The 24,925-nt window shown below is 36.9% G+C and overlaps 1 protein-coding gene across 10 annotated transcripts in view; it reads right to left on the bottom strand.

Moving 5' to 3' along the window:
• The window catches only part of plekha7a (pleckstrin homology domain containing A7a), a 95,468-nt gene that overhangs the window by 53,477 nt on the left and 17,066 nt on the right, over positions 1–24,925 (bottom strand). For 9 of the 10 annotated variants that reach the window (XM_039683894.2, XM_039683896.2, XM_089116504.1 and 6 more), the window contains one exon: positions 3,148–3,231. In XM_039683894.2, coding sequence (XP_039539828.2) covers positions 3,148–3,231 — 84 coding nt within the window. Of the gene's footprint in view, positions 1–3,147; positions 3,232–9,220; positions 9,240–24,925 lie in introns of those variants that run through there. The other variant, XM_039683900.2, reaches the window with a different exon arrangement.

Raw genomic sequence — 24,925 nt, 5'->3', positions numbered from 1 at the left:
ACAGGTTTGGAACGACATGAGGGTGAGTAGTTTTTGGGTAAACTTTTTATTGAAAAACTTTTTATTGTAACTGGAAAAAAAAACTGATATAAAATAAAATATAAATATTAGAGGAAAAACGTAATTAAAAAACTTTAATATTATGGAAATTACAAATGTTGCCTTGGCAACTAAATACTATATCAATAATCTAAAAATAGCACTGGTCTGTGCGGGATATTCTGGTGTTTAAGATATGTCAAGTGGCCTCTGGGGCCTCATACAGGGCCTGTGGACCCCACGTCAAACAAGCCCACTCCATATCTCTAAGAGGTCAGTCATTATACACTGATGAGCCAAAACATTATGACCAGTCACAGTTGATGCGAATATCGGGGAAATTGAGAGGCAGACTACAAACCGACGACGGGGTGATGGGCGGCCAAGACTCATCAATGCACGAGGGCAACAAAGGCTATCCCGTCTGGTCAGAGTCAAAACTTTAATGATTCTTATGGGAGGAATGTGTCACAACACACAGTTCAGATCATCACACTGTAGCGGTCAACATTGAACATTGAAAATAAGGGAGATTTCCCGAAATCCATCCCCAAAATAAGGGATTTTTTTCCCCACACGATTCTTAACCACAAACTTTAAAAATAATGCGTCAAAATGATCCGTAGAAATAAATAAAAGCGTCAAGTGTCCAACACAATCGGTCATCATAATCTGCATAATGTATAGAGGTTCGGTTATTATTAGACAAGCTCCACGGTATATTGTGATATGGCTGATACATTAACAGCCGATGACACATAACCTGCGGTTCTCAGAAAGCCTCGTGCGCCCACGCAGCTGGTAATGAGATGCATCCATTAGGATGTGGCAGGAGAATACGCCCTCCCGCTCGTATTCAGATGCTAAGAGAGCCCCAGTCTTTTGTGATACACACGCTAATATGAGCGGCTTTTAGAGAGATTCGAGTTAGATAAGACCGGTGGGCAGCTGTTAACACTGACATCTAATGGCAGATCATTCTCGAACATGGAGATGCTGGATTGCGTAACGTTATTATTGAGTTCTCCAACATAACCTGAAAGATTTTGCTGTACCTCATAAAGCATAAAATGAAACAGCCCTGAATTGTGTTGCGGGTGAAAAGTATTTCAGTGTATTTTTCTGTACAAACCACTCTTGATGAAAAGCATAGCAACCCAAGTGACCTGCTGCTGCATGCATGTTTGATAAAACAGACAGCTGTGATGTAAGTTACAACTTGACGGCACCAAGAGGGGAACTGTAGAGAGCAAGACTATTGACAAATGCCAGTGGAGACATGTGATACTTCAGTCAGCTGGATCCTTCCAGCTCTGCTTCTACCAACATATAGATCATAACGGTATATCAGTAGAGTTCTGTTCAATGGCAATATAAAGAGTTACTAACATACACTACCATTCAAAGGTTGGGTACAAAAAAAATCTTGTTCACCAATCAGTGTTGCCAGATTGGAAATATCCAGGTACCAGATGCTCATAAATTATCGTATTTGGAAGAAAATGAACGTACACAAGCTAAACGGGTTCATGAGGCACAAACGCCAGGTCTCTCGCTCTCTGCCGTGCTCTCTCACCTTCACTTTCTCCTCACAATCATGACATAGATCCACAGCTATAGAAGCACTATGATTACAATGACCTCCGAGTGAAGGGTCACAAAATTCAGAAATTATTGTACATTATGGGATTTTTTTCATTTTTGATTGAATTATAAAATTATCGTACAAATACGATAATTATCGTACGTCTGGCAACACTGTCACCAATGCAGTAGGAACAGTAATATTGTGAAATATTACTTCCAATTTAAAATAATTGTTTTCTATTTTAATATGTTTTAAAATGCAATTTATTCATGTGATGCAAAGCTGAATTTCAGCATCATTACTCCAGTCTTCAGTGTCACATGATCCTTCTATCATTCTAACATGCTGATTTGATGCTCATGAAATATTTCTTATTATTATCAATGATGATAGAAGTTGAGCTGCTTAATATTTTTTTGTGGAAACAGTGATGGTTTTTCCCAAGAATTAATAAAAAAAAATGAACTGTATTTGTTTTAAATTGAAAAAAAAAAAAAGAAATGTTTTACAAGTGGTAATGGTAATACTTTACTTGAAGGGGTGTGCATAAGACTGACATGTCACCTTCATAACCATGAAATGACACGTCATGAATATGAAGGAGGGTTTATGCATGTTTATGACAACTGTCATTAAATGAGTAGTTCACTTTTAAAAAAAACTTTAGCTGATAATTTACTCACCCCCATGTCATCCAAGATATCCATGTTATTCTTTCTTCAGTCGAAAAGAAATTAAGGTTTTTGATGAAAACATTCCAGGATTTTTCTCCATATAATGGACTTCAATGGGAACCAAACGGTTCAAGGTCCAAAAGACAGTTTCAGTGCAAACTGTTCAAATGGCTTTAAAGACACCAGACGATGAATAAGGGTCTTATCGAGCAAAACAATCGCTCATTTAATAAAAAAAGTTTAAGTTTTATAAGCTCAAATGCTAACTTTGCTCTGTTCTGTGATGCGTGTTCGTGACTCTTCTGTTCGAACTCAAAATTTATCAAAATGAACGAATCTTTTTTTCGAGTCAATTGGTTCATTCAACGAACAAAATTTCCCGTTGACTCGGGAAAAGATTCGTTCATTTTGAAAAAAATAAGAAATCGAACAGGAGAGTCACGAACACGCATCACAGAACAGAGCAAGGCGGCCCTTCAAGTAAAGTGTTACCGTATTAATTTCTTTCAAAAAAGTAATTATTACCGACCGCAAAATCTTGAAGGTTAGTTCATAATATCAAAGTAGCAAATAATCCTAGATAACAACTGATGCCGATAGTCTATAAGCTAAATAAACTAATCACGTAGCATATAATATCAGCTTTTGCATGAATTAATAGTTAGTAATGCTACTATTTAAACCCCCATCAGGTCAAATTAGACAAATGTATCCGTTAATTTATAACTTTATAATAACTAAACTCAAGATTTGGGCTAATAGGTTTGAGGAAGGACATTAATATAATCCAATCTTAAACGACCTGGTCAACCTTTACTGTAAGTAATATCTAAAGGCAATACTTACTGGTCCTGAAGTCTGAAATCAGTGTTCTCAGCAGAGATCAGGCCTGTCACCGGATGTATGAATGTAGTCGTCCTCTGGTTATGACTGCAGATAAGACAAAAACAAAGCAGCATCGCATTAGCATGATTATTATGCTGATTGACTGAACGTCAGCACAACCAGAGCCTTAGATTGTCCCAAACATGTCCATCAAAATGAACCACACACACCAGTGACGATAATCAGAGGAGTTTGCCTCTTTAATCAAGTTGTTTACAATTTGAGACAGTAGCCAGTGACTAATGACTGCATCTAATACCTCCTAAAATATTACATTCAGTAAGTAAGGCATCATTGGAAATGATTTAGTCTCTCAGTGTAATGTAGTATGAGGTTTGGCAAAGAGTCAGCTGTCCAATTTGCCTATTTTAAGAAACTGCATCAACATCAAGTTACATGTGAGGGGGGCGAGTTTGCACAGCAGAAATACACTGGCCATATGAACAGAGGCATTGTCTCTACGATCTTCTAAAACAACATAAAGAGACTAAATAACTGTGCTTACATATGTAATCAGAGGCATGCTGCTGTTTATGTCTGAGCTGATGAAAAGTAGCTTTTATGTCTGTTTATGTCTGAAAATGCTGTTTAAAAACCCCCACAAATGAGTCAGATAAGAAATCTGAAGGTAATATAATTACAGTATACTTACATTTACATGTATTTGTATTCAACGGCACCTTACACAAAGTGTTTTATTTTTTGATGCGAACACACACACACACACACACAGTCCATGCTGAGAACTGAAACAAGCCTATAGAGCAACATATGGTATGGTTTATGAAATTTCAACAAAATGTTTTTTTTTCAGTAGTCTTAGTGACAACGTTGCTACACTAAATGTGTAGCGTGATCACATTAGTGAAATTTAGTGTGCAAAAAAAGTCCATTGGCAATCATGTAGTATGAAGCAAAGCTCAAACAGAAGCCCATAGAAAGCTTTCTCTCGGTCAAAACAGCAAAACGATGCAAAATATGAGTGGGAACATCTTGTGCCCTTACATGAAATTCCCTATCACAGGGATACTGTTGAAATGGCTGGATTTTGCACATGCAATAAATGTGACCAGACCTTTATTTTGTTTAATTCCTTAGATCTAATCCAACTACTCTGTATTTACTTGTGATAAGACGAATGCACGAAATCAAGATGAGAAGAAATGGTCCAGTGGAGGGAACCATTTTTTTTACAGGATATATACTTGAAATTAGGCTTGGGCGGTATTACGGTAATATCGTATACCGCGGGATCTAAAAATAGCAACGGTATCAGTTTCAATATCGTCATACCGTCAGAAAAAAAAGCACTTAAATAGACTTCCATATGTACCGTATACAAATGCAATGTTTTAAATACAATTCATTTAATGGCTAAAATGCTTATATCTGGTTCTCATGACGTGACCATGTGGTGACGAGAGAGTGGGGGAGAGAGGGCAAAGATTGCAAGTTGCGCACTAAGTGACTTGGTCTCGAAGAAGAACACGACTTCTGCAGTTTGGCAGGGATGGGCATTTCAAGCAAAAAATATATTTAAAGATTGCCTGGTATTATTCGATTATTATTTGAAAATTGTGCCCCAGCACCACATGTACGCACACATGCATGTATAGGCTATAGGTTTAAAAAAAAAAATGTATTCCTTTCATATTTCTTTAATAATATGATGTTTTTCTATGTATGTTGATTTTATGAAAAGAACTTCATGAGATGAATAAGATAAGATCATAAAATGCGCAATATCGGAAAACATTTGGAATGGGTCAGTCAGACATGATTATGACCACTTATTACGTTTTGTTTTGTAGAAATCCTTTCTTTAAAACGAATTTCGTTTTGAATAAATTGCATCTTCATTTAAATTTTTTTTTCATCAACGAATTGCCTGGATTAATTAATAAAAAAGCAAATATAGTGATCAGGACACGCGCCGGCGCGTGACTGGAGCGCGACTCATACATGAACTGAACCTCGCATATAAGAAACAAGATCTGAGATGTGTATATATATATATAGTAAGCTTGAAATGTCTACTTTTAAACAAAACAAACAATCTAAAAGAAATCCTCTGCTTATGTTTAGGCTAATTCATATGAAGTGTGCATTACTCTTTATTCGCGTTCACTACCGTGAATGTGCTAGTTTGCGTCGTCAATGCAATCTTTATCTTTGCAGCAACTGACATAGAAAACATGTTGGGTCAGTCAGACATGATTATGACCACTTATTACGTTTTGTTTTGTACAAAGCCTTTTTTTAAAACGAATTTCATTTTGAATAAATTGCAACTTCATTTATTTATTTTTTTCATCAACGAACTGCCTGGATTAATAAATAAAAAGCAAAGATAGTAATCAGGACACGCGCCGACGCGTGACTGGAGCGCGATTCATACATGAACTGAAACTCGGCATATAAGATACATGTCTTAATGATCTGAGAAGTGTATATATATAGTAAGCTTGAAATGTCTATACTTTTAAGCAAAACAATTACAAGCTAAAAGAAATGGGCTGCTCTCTGCTATAGGCTTATTCATATGAAGTGTGCATTAGGCTACTCTTTATTCGTGTTCACTACCGTAAAGATAGACATAGAAAACACTAGTTTATTAATAAATAATTTTATCTCGGCTCCACTCGGCTCGCGTCGAGAGCTCGTGGCGCGTGATCTCCATAAATGCGCTCCCCTCTCTAGAGGAAATATCACCACTCTGCTCACATTCTCTGGTGTGAGACAATGTGCATCTCCTGTTTTCTAATAGTTGATTGACAGCTTTTAGATGCATTATTGGAACCGACACTCTCTGGTTGAACGTGTCATCATGTGTGATGCCATCTGAGCCTTATCTCGTAATTTTTAATTAGTCACGCGGTAATACCGTATATCGCGGTAAAATAGGGAGGAGGTTTGACGGTGTGAAAATTTGGATACCGCCCATGCCTACTTGAAATGACCTGTCCCATAAATGATGTTTATTTTGCTCAAATTGCTTTAAAGAAAGCTTGTTGATCCAGCCAATGCTCACATCCAGGACATTAACTTCTAACAACAGCTGCAATCCCTTCAAGAGTTACAGGATATATGCCATGAACCATACCAAACAGTTACGAGGTGAATCTAAACATTACAAACGTATATATGAAAAACGGACAAAAACACAAAAGGTACAATTAGCTTGTTTTCAGTTTTTTTTTTGATTGTTGGGAGATTTCTCTGCTGAAATATTCCATCGATAAAAATATCCATTAACAGCCTCACAGGTCACATTTGGTCAGGAAAAAAAAGAATAGTTAGCTATAATGATTATTATTATTTGCATTAGGCTATAAATGCAATCGGTCAAATCTATGTCACCGTGATGCATTCCCGCTTTAAAACGAGCGTTCGTAAATATTTCAAATAAAAGTTGCGTCAAGTCTCTTCCATTTTCTCGGAACTAATGTTTTTGGTAGGAACGAAAGTTTACATTGTGTGTTTCTCCGGGATCAGCCGGTGCGAAGGACGTCTATATTTCGATTGGTTGCTGGCGTTTTGCAGATGAACCGTGTCATAGCTCATTACCATAAAGTTGAGCTTCTTTCAACTTTGAAAGCGAATGAAAGCGAATGACAGTAAGAGTATGAATGAGCCCTTTTGTATTGAAGAGCCAGGGAAAATTCGGCCTTGGAGATTGTATTAATCAAGCCAAGCCCAGGAAACTCAATGGTCCCTGAGAAAGTAAGCAACTGGTTTCAGACATGACTCCACCACCATCATCTCCCACGCTTGGCAATATAAGCCATGAAGAACAGCTCTGTCTCAGATTTAAAGTGTGAAAACTGAGTATTTAGTATTTTTTCTCTCAAAACATAAACCGTTTTTAAATGAACGTACACTATAACACTCCCTATCCGAACAGTGACAAGGCATCATTTCAGCAGAAGAACACACAGTGTAAACATGTGAACTTTTACACTTCCATTGAAGCAGTGAGAGGTAGAGGTGAGGTCAGAGCGCATTGTTTCCTTTACAGTCGCTTCTATATATTTAAAGACCATAAGTCACTGCATGGAGATGCCACACAGGTTGTGGCGGCCATATAAGCTTTGCGGTTGTTGGTAATGGAGCTTTTTACAATTCTAGCTGACAGCCTGTGGTGAGTTAAGGATTTGTGTGCACAAACATGGCGTGCATCCTTGACAAGAGCCCCCCGGATCTCTATAATCACCACCACACCTGTTTAGTCTCATGTGATCATGTAGAAACCCTCCACATGCCACATCCAAAGCTCCTGTCCACCTTATCCTATACATTTAGACAGTGTCTAAATTGAAAGCTGGTGATATGGCTGGTGCATTATTGTGGTATAATCGTTTTCAGATGAATGAATGGAGTAGAAGCAGAACAACAAAATAAGTTGCTTTACACGTCAATCAGAAAGTCTTTTTCGGTGCTTAAAAACAAACTGCATTTTTTACCAGACTTTATGCTGCAAGATGAACGCTTGATTTCCCTTAGTACACTCTAAAAAAAATACTGGTTTATTTCAACCAAAATTTGGGTCAAATATGGACAACCCCAAATGTTGGGTTAAAAAATGCTATTTTAAATTTTAACTTCAACTTTCACCAACACATTTTTAACCCAACATTTGGGTTTGTCCATATTTTACCCAATATACCTATAATTGAGGAATAAGATTTAATGCGTATTTGGCGTGCTGTCCGGAGGGAGGGCTCCGAGCTCGAATCCAGCCCGAACCCAGAGTACTCCCCCCATATGTAAGTGATTTTTTTTTTTTTTTTTTTTAGAAAGAGGAGTGTGGAGAAGGGGTGGAGGAGGGATGCTGCAAACTGTCAATGAATCGAGGTAAGACTGCTGAGTCTATTTGTAACCTCTCATTATTGATTGCTGATTGCTGTCCACTCGTGTTAATTATCTGAACATGCTCCTCCCGAACTTAGTTAATAAAACTTAATTTAAAACAACCCAGCATTGTTTAGAGTGTACTAGTCTAGATGTCATCGACACGTTTTTGTTTCTTTTCTATTTGCGACAACTGACAAGATGACTCTCTGAATCAATGTCAGGATGAGTGGAAGTCGTCAAGTGATCATAATAGTCTTCCGGTCATTAGACCGTCAAGCAAACTTGGCACAACACAAGCTAAACTGCAAGTGAAAGGCAAGAACGACTATAAATACAAATACATTAATTTATCTGAGGATGCAATGCTATATCCAGCTAAGCAGTGCACGTCTAATGTGTCAGGCACCAATCGCTCAACTAAACAGTCTATTTAACCCAATGTGAAAGCTTCGTCTTTATATTGCTTGGCACAAGCCATCTGGCATGCTTTGACACTGCAGAATGAATTGCCTTGAAATGTTTAATTGTTCAATTGTAGTGTAAAGGTGGTGTCTATTTAACCATGTTCAGATGAGCCGTGTTTAAACACTAGCAAAAGGTTGAAAAGCATTTTAAAGGGTTCTCTCAGTGGGACAAGGTCATTCCCATTCACATCACACCGAATGATGAAATTTACAGATGCAAAATTCAGCTCCTGACATTTAATGCAGGTCCCCTGATTACAATGAATCACTAGATAATCAGTTAGAATCCCACACACTGACCCAGAGTCAGCATGTAATTTATTGCCATAAAGAGCTGCCAAAACCATTTCGTATGACAGTAATGAGTCATTTAATATATCAGTATATAATATTATAGCATGCGCAGTGATTTATTGAGTAGATTCATTTAAGTTTCCGCCACACTTAAAGCTTTTGTTAAACTTAAACTTGCGTTGCTCAGAAGCACATAACTGTAAACCAGCTCTGTTAAAATGTAACCAAAGCAAGACTTAATTTCACACAGTGTTAACACATCAGCATGTTTACCAGTAAGCTAAATCTGTACTTAGAGAGACCCCATTACTTTAGTAAGAGCATTTTCACAATCGTGAATGACCTGTTCTCCACTTACAATCAATAAGCGTTTCTCTGATGCCATATACAGTGTTGCAGAATAGCAGCAGGCTTTTGTTTACCTGTCTCGTCACTGGTTCGGCTTCTCTGTTGCAAGCTTTAGTGTGTCTAGTTGTCTTGCACGGTTGGGAGGGTAAAATGCCAGCGGTGTAGTGGTGTCTTGTGTCAGTGTCACGGTGCCGAGAGACGACCCCTGAAGAGAGCTGCTAGAGCTCGCAAAAAAAAAAACTGAAGTAATGACCCTTCTGCATGTGTTATTAGTCAAACACTAATTTTTAAAAAATAAATATACACTCAAAAATACATTAAAACAGTACCATCTTTAAAAATGTAGACAACCTTAATATTAAATATTCTGACTGTTTGAGTTAGGGCACTACTTTTATTCAAATTAACCAGTGGCTAATCAGAGTAACATAAATTTATACCATGGGTAAAACCATGCACCTCACAACTAGAGCCCGACCGATAAAGGCCGATACCGATACAAATATTTATTGGTTTTAAATCCGATATATCGGCCGATATATTCATTTCAGAAACGCGCAAAAAAACATTAACAGATTTTCCTAACATTAGTTATTTGTAGTTATTTATGAATTTTAACTAAAATAATATGATAATGCATTTTAAAAAGAAACTTGTTTCTTTTGTCACAACAGATCAGAGGAACATCAAAATATATTAAAGTTATGATTAATATAATAATAATAGTCCCCACATTGCCTTATTGTTGAAGCGTTTTTCGTCCGTTTTTATTTTATTTTTGAAATATTCATTTATTATCGGCCATTATAACTGCTGATACCGATAGTTTGGAAAATGCCTAATATCGTCCGATAATATCTGGCGGTCTGGCTCTACTCACAACTATGATAAAGTGTAATTATATGGTTTCTGAAACATGAAAAAAAGCATAAATACATTCGTGTATAAATACAAATTCACAAATGCTATAGCTTCATAACAAAAAATACTGTAATTATACACCATTACTCCTTTAATACATGTCTACATACATTAATAATTGCCTACAGAACCATTGCTGTCAATCAAATCGTTCATTGATTATTCATGAATATGTGAAAAAACCTACTTTTGCGAACTAGTCCCTGTTTTTTTTTTCCAGATCGGAACCAGACCAGTCTAGGTCTCTCGAGATCAATAATTATCAAAAAAAGTTGAACTTTTGCATTTGGTTGGCCATAAACGTGTCATTTAAATGATGGGCGTGGTAAAATAAATTCAAAAGCCTATAAATCATAAATAAAAACTCGTCATGAAACGTCATGAAAATTGGTGGGCATATGTGTCATAACATCATTAACAAGCATGCAAAGTTTAATGGAGATCGGACAATAGGTGGCGCTATAACTGTTAAAAATCTTAAAAAGCATGTATTCCCTATGGTAAATTGCCTGTATTGGCTGTAAATGGTCTTACTAAAATAAATTAATGTCTTTTGATGATTTTTGTCCTTAAGTGCTTGAACCCCGATAAATGCTGCTTGCAGCTTTAATAATATATTTAAATTTGATATGATTATACCATATTTATGCCACCATGACATTAGGCCATTTCCCAGTAGAGCGCTGTCAGTTACAATGTTGGCCGGCCAGTTAGTGTTACTACAGTAAATCCAAGCTAAATCATGGAGATTTGTAGATTGAAAAGCTTTCTAACTGGATCGTTCATGCCATGTTTTCTCATGTTTGTTAGTGCTGTTGAGAATGTCAGCACTGTTTCATTTGGGTTAAACTAGTTTAAATCACTGAGGCATTCGTATGAATTGCTTAGTGGTCGCGTGATCAAGACCGTTCTAGTTTCGTTTTCGTATTACTTTTGGTGCCTTATATTGAACATTTGCTAAAACTATATAGAGGAAAATTAGATTGTGATAATTATCATTATAGTTTTATCACTCAGCCCTACCCCCAATTGACCTATGGCTAAGCCACAGCCACAAACACGATGAGCCAATCACAGTGTGCAGGTAGCCCAATATACTCTGCTTCCACCTCCATTGAAAAGCATTGCAGTTTGTCAGTTTCACTCGTTTTTTCTTGTCATTTTAAGTTTAAAATGGTCAAACGGTGTGCATGGGGTGCATGAAACTCCGACACAAGGTTCTCGAGAGGCTGGGCGACGATGTGTATTAATTTTACCCTGTCCCAAGCCACATCTCAACCGAGATAAGTGTCTGCCCTGGATTAAGTTATACGATTAAGTTAGGATGTCTACCTCTGTTCTAAGTTAAGTCAACAACGTATTTGAACATAATATTAGCGTAATATTAGGCTAACATTAGAAAACTTTAACGTTAGCTTCTAGCTGTGTTGTACATCATATCACTTAGCTTCATTAACGTATCTGTACTTTTTGCCTGGAGCTGAAGCTTTTCATCGACCTTCTCAACAATAAAGTTATTAATATAACCCTCCAATGCATAGTTAAGGCCCTTTAGGTGACTTCAAGATCATATATAATCTTTCTGTATCCAAAAATCACCAATTGCCTCCTGTGAAATGTCTCCTACTGTGACAGCTGCCATAGTAGCGCCTGTCCCCGAACGTTGACTGTTAGTCCGAGCAAGGGGAGGGGGCGTGGCTTAATAGCCATTGGTCAATTAATCGTTTTGTTGAGCTATCCAGTATTCGAAAGGAAAAATTGACAAAAATCCCAATCCCCACCCAGTCACTGGTCACAAAATTGTTAATGGATGAACACAGATAAAGCAGCTAAAAGTACTAGTAAATTATAGGGAAGTTTCATTGGTACACAAGACACTATGTAATAGAAAGCTGGGATGCAGCCAAAAAGTCCTCTCTTGAGACCTGCCAGCAGTGTAATAAGAATAGAGCACGGCCCCTAATGAAAATGTAGCTAGGCCCTGATTGTATCTAAAAATAAGAAGCTGCTGGAGTGGATCAATTAAAGTATGCCAAGTTATGCCATCTCTCTCGTAATTGGAGCTGAGAGTGCCATCAATCCTAGTATTGGCTTTCACAGTACAAGCAACATCATTTGTACACTTTGTTTTTTTTATAGGAAAATGTCTGTTAAGGAATGCAACGACAATATATACTATACCTTGTCTTTTTGTCAAAACTTCATCATAACCATAATCCATTCAGTGACAGATGTTGCATAGTTAGGCTATACCAACTGTTTTGTACGTCAAGAGCAAATTCCCACCAACAGATTACATATTAAATCTGTCATTGGAAAGGTAATGAAAATCTAGCTGTCAGCATTGTGTATTCAGTAATGACCAAGTAGGAAAAGGCTCTATGAAATGGGACGTCACATAGAGAGACTTCAGTTCAGACAGCAGGTCACGTTTTTACTGAAATTGAGTTTCTACTCAGGGAAAGGACACAGGAAAGCTATTTAAGGTCTATGACCTTGAGTCTAAGGCTGGGCGATTTAGCTAAAAATATTTATTTTCATAAATATTTGACAATACTGAATAAATTTGCATTTCAAAGTAAACACTATTGATCTGAAGATCTTAAATTCACTTACTGTTTTGTGCTAAACAGGAACACAAAAGTAGCATTTAAAATCTTAAACAAAAATATGGAGAAAATGATCTCCCAGCAAAAAGCCAACAAAGTGAGTTCTTAGAATAACATAAAAACATGTTACATGTAAAAAATGGCAGGTCTATTAGTTTGCATTTACACTCAATGTGTCAATGTCTCAGATCTATTCTGAAAATTTTTAAATATTCAATATACGGCAAAAGAGTTTAAATAAAAATGTAGCGATTGCTTACTGTCTTTAACTAAATGAAACAGAAGTAACAGAAGTAAAAACCATGAAAGCAGCAGCCTATCAGCTGTCATTCTCGTGATAAGAAAAAATCAATAATATTTAATATATTTTTAGATATTTTTAGATATATTTGCTTTGGAATAATTTTAAATAGCTGATTTTTGGCCCCACAAAAAAAGACATAATTATCACAATATCACAAATATTGGGAATAAGTTTAGTTTATAAAGACAGAAAACCAATTTCACTTGGATTTTTTTTTCATCTTTTTTTTTTATCTCATCTATCCGATATCTGGAAAGCTGTTACAAGAGAGTGAAAATGGCTTACTGTCTTTATAAACTAAAATTTTAACATTTTCCTGCTATTTGTGATGTTGTGATCAATTTTTGCTAATATTCGATGTATCGCCAAGCCCTAATTGGGGGCTAGATTTATACAGTTCTGCTTAAATATGGCAACATTCAACATTTAAAGGGATACTCCATTTTTTTTTGGAAATTGACACATTTTACCACTCCCCCAGAGTTAAACAGTTGGGTCTTACAATTTTCGAACGTATTCAGCCGATTTTCTGATATTTAGAAGAATATCAGTAACCAGACAGTTTGTGGTCTCATTGACTTCCATAGATGAGACCAGAAACTGTCTGGTTACAGATATTCTTCTAAATATCAGAAAATCGACTGAATTGATTCAAAAACGGTAAAACTCAACTGTTTAACTCTGAGGGAGTGGTAAACTGAGCCTATTTCCAAAAAAAGTGGAGTATCCCTTTAAGAAGAGCCTGATAGCAGGCTTCGGGGTGTGTTGGGTCAAACTTTCTCAAACCTCAAAAAGCTTATCAGACATTCAGTAACCCTGGAGATGACATGGAAAAGCCACTTCAACTTTCAGGACAATGACTTCACGGAGAGCCATGAGATGGAAAAGCTCTCCAAAGACAAAGATAAAGAGCAATCTGTTCAGTTTCAAAGAAAAGTTCAATAAAAAAGACGCCTTTTGCATCCTGAACGGGACTACAATTTGAGCGGCTATATGGCACAAATTTAGATCTTCATTGGTCGGCCCACTTATCTCAGTTAATGCCCGTTTTACATCCTGCCTTTTGATAGAGGCATCAATAAGCTGTTACAAAGCTCATTCACGGACAAATATAGATGGCAATTTGACGTAATCCATCATGCAGCTTGGAGATTTCTGGCAGCATGCGATGAGACTTTGAAGGCTGCTTATCTCCGAAATCGATTGCGACAGTCAGAGGCGGGACACCGGAGAGAGGAAAATGCAAGAAGGTTCAAAAAGAAGATGAATCATGGAGGATGAACAACGCTGGAATAAGATGTCACTTTAACATGCTTTCAGGACTGTGGTTTCATTTAACAATTAGGTATAATATCAGCTATTTATAATTCAAAGAAAAATATATCTTGTTCGAGAAGCTATTTCGTACGTCACACAAGAGAAGAAAACTTTCGTTTCATCCTGACTCTAAAAAAAAAATACACACTGTGGTGAGAAGCTACCAGTGTTCAGGATCTATATGCCACGAAAAATCTATATTTATGACAACACTACTGAATATGTATCACTTTTAACTAGAAGCCAACTTAGTTTGAATCAGGTTTGTGATATCCTGGTTTCCAATGATCTCTGATCAAAAATACTGTAAATGGAACAAGCAGAAATTTAAAAGTTAGAGGTTTTCTTTTTTGCTTTTGTAGGATTTCCAGCACATGATATTGAATAGAGAGTAGTAAAACAGGTCTTTTCAATTAACTTTCTCACCCTGATGTTATTATGCAAACCACTGTCTCTGCCTGTCTATGATGTCAGAAGTAATTCACAAGCCTCCTTCACCTCAGGAAATCGAAATATTCAGGAAATTCAATAGCTCGGACGTCTGGGGGAATGAGATTATCTAACAAGTCCTCTCAGACGTCAACAGTAGGCAAACTGAGCCTCAAAAGGTATAAAGAAGGACAGTATAAAGGTAATCCTTTGTCAATACTTTTGCTTTACTTTCAGAGTAATACTGTATTCAAATTAAAGACACTCTTTACTTCAATTACGTTATCTCAAAAACATACCAAAAAGTGAGAAGTAAACGACACAACTTATACTTTCACGAAGTGTACATCGGCAATATGTGCAAAGATTATTTTCTTTTGGATGTAAAAAGTCAATACAGGAAACTCTTGTCCAATTCCAAGTGAGAGAATATCCCTTTTACAGTCTTTCGCTCTAATCTCATATCAAATTTCAGTGAACGTTAAACTATGACAGAAGAGCGGTTGAGTGTAAATAGTATTACTCTGATGACACGGCATTCAAATGACATGTAAAGCAACTTAACCGAATAAACTGGATTGACCTGTTGGGGAACAGATTCAAGAGCATGTTAGTTCTCCTCTGGAACAACGTTTCATCTCGTATCAATATTTATTCATACATCTGGATAAACATCCTTATATTTAATTTAAACATACTATGGAAACAAATTTGTTCAGTTACTTAGAAGGAAAAAACTTTAAATGAAGAAGATCCTATACTACCTCCTCTTATTTTGGATAAAATTGCAATGTGTGTGTGCTGTCATTTTGTTTTCCAGGATCAATTTCTAGCCCAATTTACATTTTAATTCTTATGGCAAACAGTGATCCATCATTATATTTAAAAAAAAAAAAAATTGAAATATTTCTTTTGATAACATATTACCATATCAATCAAGATACTGGCATCTTCAGAATGAGGAAATAAACTAGATGGCAGAGTTATGGTAGAAATATAATTCTACACGACTTTTTTTTCCAGTGACATTAGTGAAATTTCAGTTGGCCATTATCCACTAGCTATATTCCCATCCAAGGTTGCAAATTTAACTTGTGCACAAAATTGGAATATCACCTAAAATGTGTTCAGGAGAACAAAATTGGCACTTCCTGTGAAATTTAGCGCAAAATATCTGTAATAAAGCGCTTTTCTCACACAACATAGATTACTTGCGCCTCAGAACACAGACGAAACGCAATAATAGCTGTCGTGTCACCTTGCGTTCGGATGCTGGTTTTTGAGAACGCAATCAAGTGAGACACTTCTGGGAGGGAATTCAACCAAATCATTCAGATGACAAACTTTTGAATAACTAAAACAACATTTGAGACACTGATCTGCTGGTTAGTCCAGTTATGCCGTTCCACCGCTCCCTACACTCTAAAAATGCAGGGTTGTTTTAACCCAACTTTGGGTTAAATATGGACAAACCCAAACGTTGGGTTAAAAATGTAATTAAAAAATGTAACTGTGGCTGGGTTTGTCCATATTTGACCCAAAGTTGGGAAAAAACAACCCAGCAATTTTAAATTTAGAGTGTAGTTCCAACAGAAATAAAAAAACATAACTTTTTTGTTGCGCATTGAGGGCTTTTTATGCACTCTAAAAAATGCTGGGTTGTTTTAACCCAATTTTGGGTAAAATATGGACAAACTCAGCCATTGGGTTGAAAATGTCATTTAAAAATGTAACCCAATGGCTGGGTTTGTCCATATTTTACCCAAAATTGGGTTAAAACAACCCAGCATTTTTAGAGTGTGTGCATTTTTAGAATTGATGCGCATATTGTCCTTTAAATCTAGCGTATTTAATGCGATATATCCTAAGATTTGTGTAAAAAATTAAAAATAGGTGGATGGAAACAACTACTGTCAATAGTGTATTGACACACAGACACTTTCAAACCAAGCAACATGTGAAATTAAATCTTTTGCTCTTGAGTGAAATTGTGTGAACAATTGTGCAGGATACCTATTAAAATGGCTCGATTTCAGCCTTGAAAAATTGCCAAACAACGGTAAATGTGACTGGAAAAAACAAAAAAGCAGACAGACTAACAGATTTATCAAGGACAAAAGATGAATCTTCGAATGTGTAGCCTAAAAGCAAGCATATGCAAAGCGCAGTTTGAAACCTATTAGCATTTATCTTAGTAAAACAGTTGGCACTTGTGGCTGCAGATTTGAAAACCCCTGATAAGGAGCCCCGAAGGAGTGAACGAAGTAAAAAAAAAAGAGGAAGAAGAAGCATACCACATCTAATTGAGCTGCTTTGAGTCTGTTCATATTCCTCATTAATTTACTGGTGCTGTTGAGCTGCATAAAACTGCTACTTGATGTCTGGAGTAAAAGCAGAGGCGGAGGTCCACTGAGGCCAGAGGAAACATGGATCTCAGTTTAAAATAGGCTCCAGCAGCCCGAGGCCCAGCGGTGTGGCCCTTCCTCTCAGTGAGAGATGTTGTTTTGTCATTGAGAAGGATGTAAGAAGAATAAAGAGTGCCGCTGTCATGGTCTACAGAAGGCAAAATGAGGTACTGTAGGAAACGGGTTACACGGCTCTTTGATCCATGCCTTTTCCTGACTATTTGTTCTGCTCAAATCTATTGTTCCCCTTGATTCAATCTGCTGCCCGTATGAGTCACTGCACTCAAGCCCACACACACACACACACACACACACAGATTATGTTCAACTAAAGATGTGTGATATTGTAATATCCCTGGTCACTGAATGTTTGTGTTTACATGATGAGTCATCCAGACCTGACTCTAGGGTTAACCTGTCTAAATGTGACTCCCAAAAATAGCAACAAAAATTCAGGCGTGTTTGAGAATGAAGGTCACAGGTCATTTTTAAGCATTTGTTGGTGAAATAATAGGGTCATAGGTCAAAACTGAAGGATAAACCCAGTCAATTGGGATAGGTAATTTTAAATATTTCTATTTTTACTGTCATTCATGTGATCCAACATCCAACGGATTAAGTAAACTTAAATTTTAAGCAGATTGAACTCAATCAAATTAAGTTGGACAAAATGTATAGCAATTGCTCATTTTAATGTAAGTGTATAATTTTACACTATTGGGAATAATAAAAGGCACATTTTTTTTTTCCTAAGGTGTGCCTTTAGCCCTGTTATAGGGATGGGCAACGATTAATTGCGATTAATCGCATCCAAAATAAAAGTTTGTGTTTACATAATACTATATGTTTGTGTAGTGTGTATAATTAATTTGTATATAAAAATACCCACACGTGCATGTATATATTTAAGAAATATATGTGCATGTATATATTTTAGATATATTTATTCACAATTAATATTATATATAAACAAAAATATTTGATATATTAATAACACATTTTTCTTAAATATATACATGCATGTGTGAGTATTTATATATTTAAATTAATTATACACACTACACACACATATATTTTATGTAAACACAAACTTTTATTTTGGATGCGATTAATCGCGATTAATCGTTGCCCATCCCTAGTACTAAAAGTACCAGAAAACACCATGATGGTTCACAGACTCTGCTTTGTAATGTATGCGGTTAAAGACCAGTCAGTAGCATAAAGCAACATTATTCTCAAATATTCACACATGAATTTCCACCACCCACCATGACATCTGAAATTATTCAAGACATTTACGATAAGCTCTCCCCCTCTATTTCTCCGGGTCTTCATGAAAGCCCTGTGCCCTCCTCAAGAATCACTGTTTTGCTGTACGAGTAAACAAAGTCGGTTTATATTTTCTCTTGAGAATTATATTTGTATTTAGGCAATACAAGTGGGTGTCTCATCCATGTTCCTGTGTGTGGCAGAAAGAAAAATATATTGTATCAGACCCTGAACCCAAACACCTGGTGCTGATCCACACACACCACTCACTCACACACCTCACACCAAAGTTATTTTTAGACCTCTCATCCTCCAAAGACAGATTATGCACATTTTATTATTCTGCACAGCTCAATTCACATCAGTGTCAATATTTGCATGGGAATTGAACTGCGGCTGGCCTCGACTCTTTTACAACGCCAGATTTACGTTCTATTTCACACAAAGCTAAGAGAGATTACACTGGATATCCCAATTAAAGAGAGAAAGATTCCTCAGCAGCAATAAGAGACCTTCATAAATGGCAAGCATGAATTAATAATAAATTAATAAAGGCATTGCACACATTCACACGCTGACAGGCCGTCAGCAAAACCTACGCTGCTCCTTGAGTCCCTTGTTGAAAAGCGACATTTAAATGTCAGACAAGCCATTTAGACCAAGGCGTGAGAAGTTTAGAGAATGAGGAGATGAAAAATTATTTTGTTTTTGAAACGAGCCTCTTATGCTTACTAGAGCCCGACCGATAAAGGATTTTGAAGGCCGATACCGATACAAATATTTTTGGGTTTTAAAATCCGATATTCCGATATATCGGCCGATATTTTATTTATTTATTTTTAAACTGGACATGATAGTCACAAATTTTGTCATGCTTATTTGAGTTTAGAGAACTGATGGGGACGATCTTTTAATTGTTATTCAAGCAATGTATGTATTGTGACCAACTCAACGAGTGTTGCCAACAGGAACGGTGTAGAGTGCCCTCTGGTGGACAAACTATACAACTCCAACACTCATGACATGGTTCAAGCGTGTTTCGTCCGTTTTTATTTTATTTTTGAAATATTCATTTATCAGCCATTATAACTTCAGATAACACTCTGGAAGAAATATCAAAATACAGTACCAGTAAAATTTACTTTAAAGGGATACTCCACTTTTTTTGGAAATAGGCTCATTTTACCACTCCCCCAGAGTTAAAGAGTTGGGTTTTACCGTTTTCAAATCCATTCAGTCGATTTTTTTATATTTAAAAGAATATCAATAACCAGACAGTTTCTGGTCTCATTGACTTCCATAGTATATTTTTTTCCTACTATGGAAGTCAATGAGACCAGAAACTGTCTGGTTATTGATATTCTTTTAAATATCAGAAAATCGAATGAATGGATTTGAAAACGGTAAAACTCAACTGTTTAACTCTGGGGGAGTGGTAAAATGAGCCTATTTCCAAAAAAAGTGGAGTATCCCTTTAAAATGTACAAGACGTCTATGTATTTTTACTGGAACACAACACTAAAGCAAGACGAATGCATGATAAATACATGGTGCAATGCATTCATGGCAAACCATCTTCTCTCAGGTCACATGATATGACCTCGCTACTAAAATTCCCAGCAGCTTCCTTTTAACCAATAAAAAGCTTAACTCCTCAATTAGTCATACCTTGAATGGTTCAGTCCCAAGCAGCTCTGAAAACAGTAGGCTAGCATTTTTTGTTGTTGTTGTTGCCCTCAGTGGATTGAAGACTGACAATATCCCATGCTGTAACATCTGTTACATGTCTTCTCACAAAAATAAAACTGTGGACATCCACTCATCACAGAGAAAGAGACACGAATGAGTCTGAGGCTCTCACAAATCGCATATCCACACATCTGGATCATCCCTCTGATCTTTGATCCTCTCAATCTTCTGACGGCACTAGATAAATCACGGATCCGCGTCACAACGCAAATTACGAGGCAGGATCCAGCTCGGATGAGCACGGGACTTTTTTTAGCCCTCTTTTGGGGTCTCAGCATGGCCTCTCTGGGACCCATGCTGGATTGTGATTGGTTCATGCCAGGGCTAGAGAAGCAGATGGGCTCCCTGTGCAAATTCTGCGTTTTTGTAAATGGCACAGATAATCACACCAAAGACACTGCTGTAGATTTTGTCTCAGAGCCCGGATCTTTTCACGAAGAGCTGCATTTATTATCAGCTCTGATATTACACTGCATAGCTACAGAAGAGGTCTCGGAGTGCTGCATGAGGAAAATCAAAGAGCAGTTTAGTACACTTAACAGACTGATTGATTGATTATAACTGGATGTGTTTGTCATGCGTGGTGTGAGATGAGGAACTAATGAAACTGTCGATCAAAGGGGGTACAGGCAAGTTATATGCCATCATAGGAATGAGGTCAGACTGGTCAAGTCTGTTAACATTAATCAGGACTTGAATCAAGACAATCTGCTCTTTCACTCACACCTGCTGTGTGAGCCAATCCACTCGCTGCAATTCTAACCACAACTGCTGCACACATCCATACTGTACATGTTAATGCAAAGACACGTGCACATACATAAAGTTTTCCCGACTAAAAATCTATTCTAAATACGAACTTTCACTTTTAATGATTAGTACACTACACAATGAAGCCTTAAAGGGAGTGTTCACCCAAAAATTCTGTAATTTATTACTCACACTCAAGTCGTCCCAAACCCGTAAGACTTTCGTTAATCTGAGTGATTTCTGTCCCTTTATTGAAAACGCAATTACCACTCTGACGCTTTAAAAGTTCATAAAGAGATCGTAAAACTAATCCATACACTCTAGACAATGCTGGGCTGTTTGAACCCAAATTTGGGTAAAATATGGACAAACCCAAATATTGGGTTAAAAAATGTAATTTCACATTTTAACCCAACTTTAACTTTCACTTTCAACTGTAAATTTTTTAATTGCATTTTTAACCCAACATTTGGGTTTGTCCATATTTGACCCTAATTTGGATTGAAACAACCCAGCATTTTTTAGAGTGTATGAATCGAGCGGTTTAAAACATTTAACATTGATCATTGAACATAAACAGAAGCTCATCCGAACCTGCTTGATGCGCGAGAACAAATCTCATTGCTAAAGCTCACACGTGCTGCGTAACACCAGCATAATTAGCATGTCGAAGGGAACCCCATGCAATATACACTTTTATGTAGGAGCTCAGAATAATGCATCCATCTATTCATTCTCCAACCCCCTTAACCAGGTACGCTGGAGCTTAACACAAATGTGAATCTGAAATGAAAAAATCTGCCTGCCACTTAAAAATCTGAAATCTGCCACTTAACAGAGCAGATCATTACGATATAGATTTTATGAAATTATAAACATAATGCAAACCAGGCATAGCCAACTATGTTATTCTATTGTTAAAGATGAAATGATCTGTAGTTCATAGTTGATACACCAAAAAGTGGTAACTCTGCCCAGTCCTGGACAGTTTTATGGGCAGGGGTTTTATGGTTTTATGGGGAGTTTTAGTTTAACTCTACAATTTCAAGCTAGCTACAATTTATGGACTTTTTAATTGCATGTATGTGTTGTGAACTTTTGTTCTTCAAAAGTGATTGACAACTCAGAAGCGAAGACCAGGAGACTCGGTGTATCTTTTTAAGCAGGGTTCTTTATTGCCGTTGCATTGCTGTTGTCTGCTTCGTCCAAAAATCTTAGCAAAGTCTGACCTAAACTAAAATACAGACTGTTCATATACCTTACAAGGGAGAGGAGTTACAAAGGTGGAGACACTCTGAAACAAAGCATGTAAATGAAGCACAGGATTCAGCTCGTTCCCGGAAATTACCCATACCTGATGTCATCAGCATAATAGTGTCATGTATAGATGGTAATCCATTCGGCCTGATTATATCACCCATACCTTTACATTATCATAGCGCTTAATGGCGAGGAGTTACATTGAGGGGGAGACACTCTGAAACAAAGCATGTAAATGAAGTATACAGGTTTAGGCACCTGCTCTTAGCCTGAGAGTGTTACCAATCCCAATCCAAACAGCATAACTATTCAAAATGAGCCACCCAGGGGCTCCCAGAGCCATTAAAGAAAAAGAGTCTCAGTAATCTGACCAGGACTGGCAGAATCTCTTGCTCATTTATACCTCAAATGCTAAATTGAGTCTACTAGACTTGCTCAGTTTATATACTATTGTACTGGAACCTATATTAAACATTTAAATACATTTGTAATCCTACATTTCCTCCTTTGGCATTCATGCATGATGCATGACAATTTATAATGTACAATCACTAAATATATCACTTTCACAATTTTGAAAAATCAAACAGATAGTAAAATTTAACGGATTACTCTTCAAATGACACAGTCCTTAATCCAGTTGTTCCCAAATTTTTGCAAAAGGACTGCTATAGTGGCAGGTGAAAAATAAAGCATACAATGAATCTATTTTAAATGCACAACTACCAAAGCAATGTGTCTATACCAGACGCAAGTATAGACACATATAGATAGAAGATAGAACCCATTATAATCAGTGAGGCTGTCTACACTGGAAAGCGGCAATACGCAAATGACAAATTTCCGTCAGTAAACCCATGCCCCGTTCAATTTCTGACGTGCTCCAAGCGCTCACAAAACTTCTGATACAAGGGAGAAATGGATTTGCAACGTTCATTTTGTCGCGCCCAATTTAGACACCCTCGAGACAAGAAAATATAATGAGGCATATCTTGCCCTCGGATTCACTAGTACAACTGTGGTAATGAAAAGAGACCACACAGTGTTGTGTGCTATGAAGCTGAACAAGTTAAGATGCCATTTAAAGACTTTCACATCACAAACACAAAGAGAAGCCTGTTGAAGTTGAGAAGTTGTAGTACTGTATTAATATATTATTTTTCTCTACAAAAGGGGGGCCTGACAGAAAAAGTTTGGGAACCACTGCCTTAAAGGTTCCCAAACATTTTCTAGTTTTTTTCTAGTTTACTAGTTGAAAATTCTCTCATTAATTACTCACCCTCATGTTGTTCCAACCCCGTAAGACTTTTGTTTATTTTCGGACCACAAATTAAGATTTTTTTTTTTTGATTAATCGAAACGTTATCGAACTTGCCGACCAAAAAGTTAGAAAAACATTGTTAAAATAGTCCAAGCGACTACAGCGGCTCAACCATAAATTTATCAAGCGACGAGAATACTTTTAGAGCGCAAAAAAACAATCAAAAATAACAACTTTATTCAACTATTCATTTTCTTCTCTGTGGGCCTCTGAGTGAGTTCACGTAGTGTAACAGCGCAGCACTTCTGTGTTAGATCATCCAAAAATAAAAATTTCATCATTTACTCGCCCTCAAATTGTTGATAGGCTCTATTGACTTCCATAGTATTTTTTTTTCCATACTATGGAAGTCAATGGGGTCCATCAAATGTTTGGTTACCCATGTTCTACTACATATCTTATTGTTCGTTCAGCAGAAAAGAGAAATTCATACAGGTTTGGAACAACTTGAGGGAGAGTAAATGATGACGAAATGTAAAATGTTTGGATGAACTATCCCTTTAATGAAACAAACCTCAAACTTGTAGTCCAAGAAAAGAGTGGATGAATAGTTACTCAACATCAGCCAAGCAACACTTTCAGCAAAGCATTATCAGGTGAATCAAAAGCAAAGCACTCTCATATGGTGGTTAAACAAATGCGAGAGAAGTAGGGCTGCTTTATAAAACAAATGTAGGTTACACTGACTATTTCAGTCTATACACTAAAAATCCTGGGTTGTTTTAACCCAACTTTGGGTCAAATATGCACAAACCCAAACGTTGGGTTAAAAATGTAATGGGTTACCCAATGGGTTAAAACAACCCAGCAATTTTTAGAGTGTAAGCCAAAGTGAACAGTAAACACATTATGCTGATAGAAGTTGTTAAAAAAGCAACTCACAACAATGGGTTTGGCGTAATTATCTTAATACGGCTGAAAACAAAGCGAAGTGGAATAAATCAACCCCTGCTGTGCCTCTGAAAGTACACAAAAAATATAAGTCAACTGAAATAACAGTAGTATTTCCACTGAATCATGAGAAATGCGTCTGAGCCAAAAGCCTGCAATGAGTAATTAAAGAACAATCTCTTTTTGAGCAATCAGGAAAGAGTTGGAGTTCAAAGTAAACACTCTTGCATAAGTATAAATTGGAATGTTGCAGTTGGTAATTAAAAACCGTCAAGTTAGGAGGACAATATAAAAAGGCATGCGTTCAGATTGTGGAGCTCACTATACACCTTCACAGAGAGTATTTATGACATTAGGTCTTCCCTTCCACAGAACTCACTCAACTTGCCAGTTCAACAGGACCTGTTGGAATTCCACAATGCCTTGACATATAAATCACGCAGTTCTCATTCATTCCCACCGAAGTGTAATCCCTGCCACAGACACACGTGATTTAATCTAGATTTATCCAACTAAAACCTGCCAAACGGTTTCAGCATCAACAGCCAGGCAGA

This window comes from Pimephales promelas, chromosome 10, assembly GCF_988280905.1.
Source record: "Pimephales promelas chromosome 10, fPimPro1.hap1.1, whole genome shotgun sequence".
In the NCBI taxonomy this organism is placed as follows: Eukaryota; Metazoa; Chordata; class Actinopteri; order Cypriniformes; family Leuciscidae; genus Pimephales; species Pimephales promelas.
This window is presented reverse-complemented; position numbering and strand designations above follow the sequence as displayed.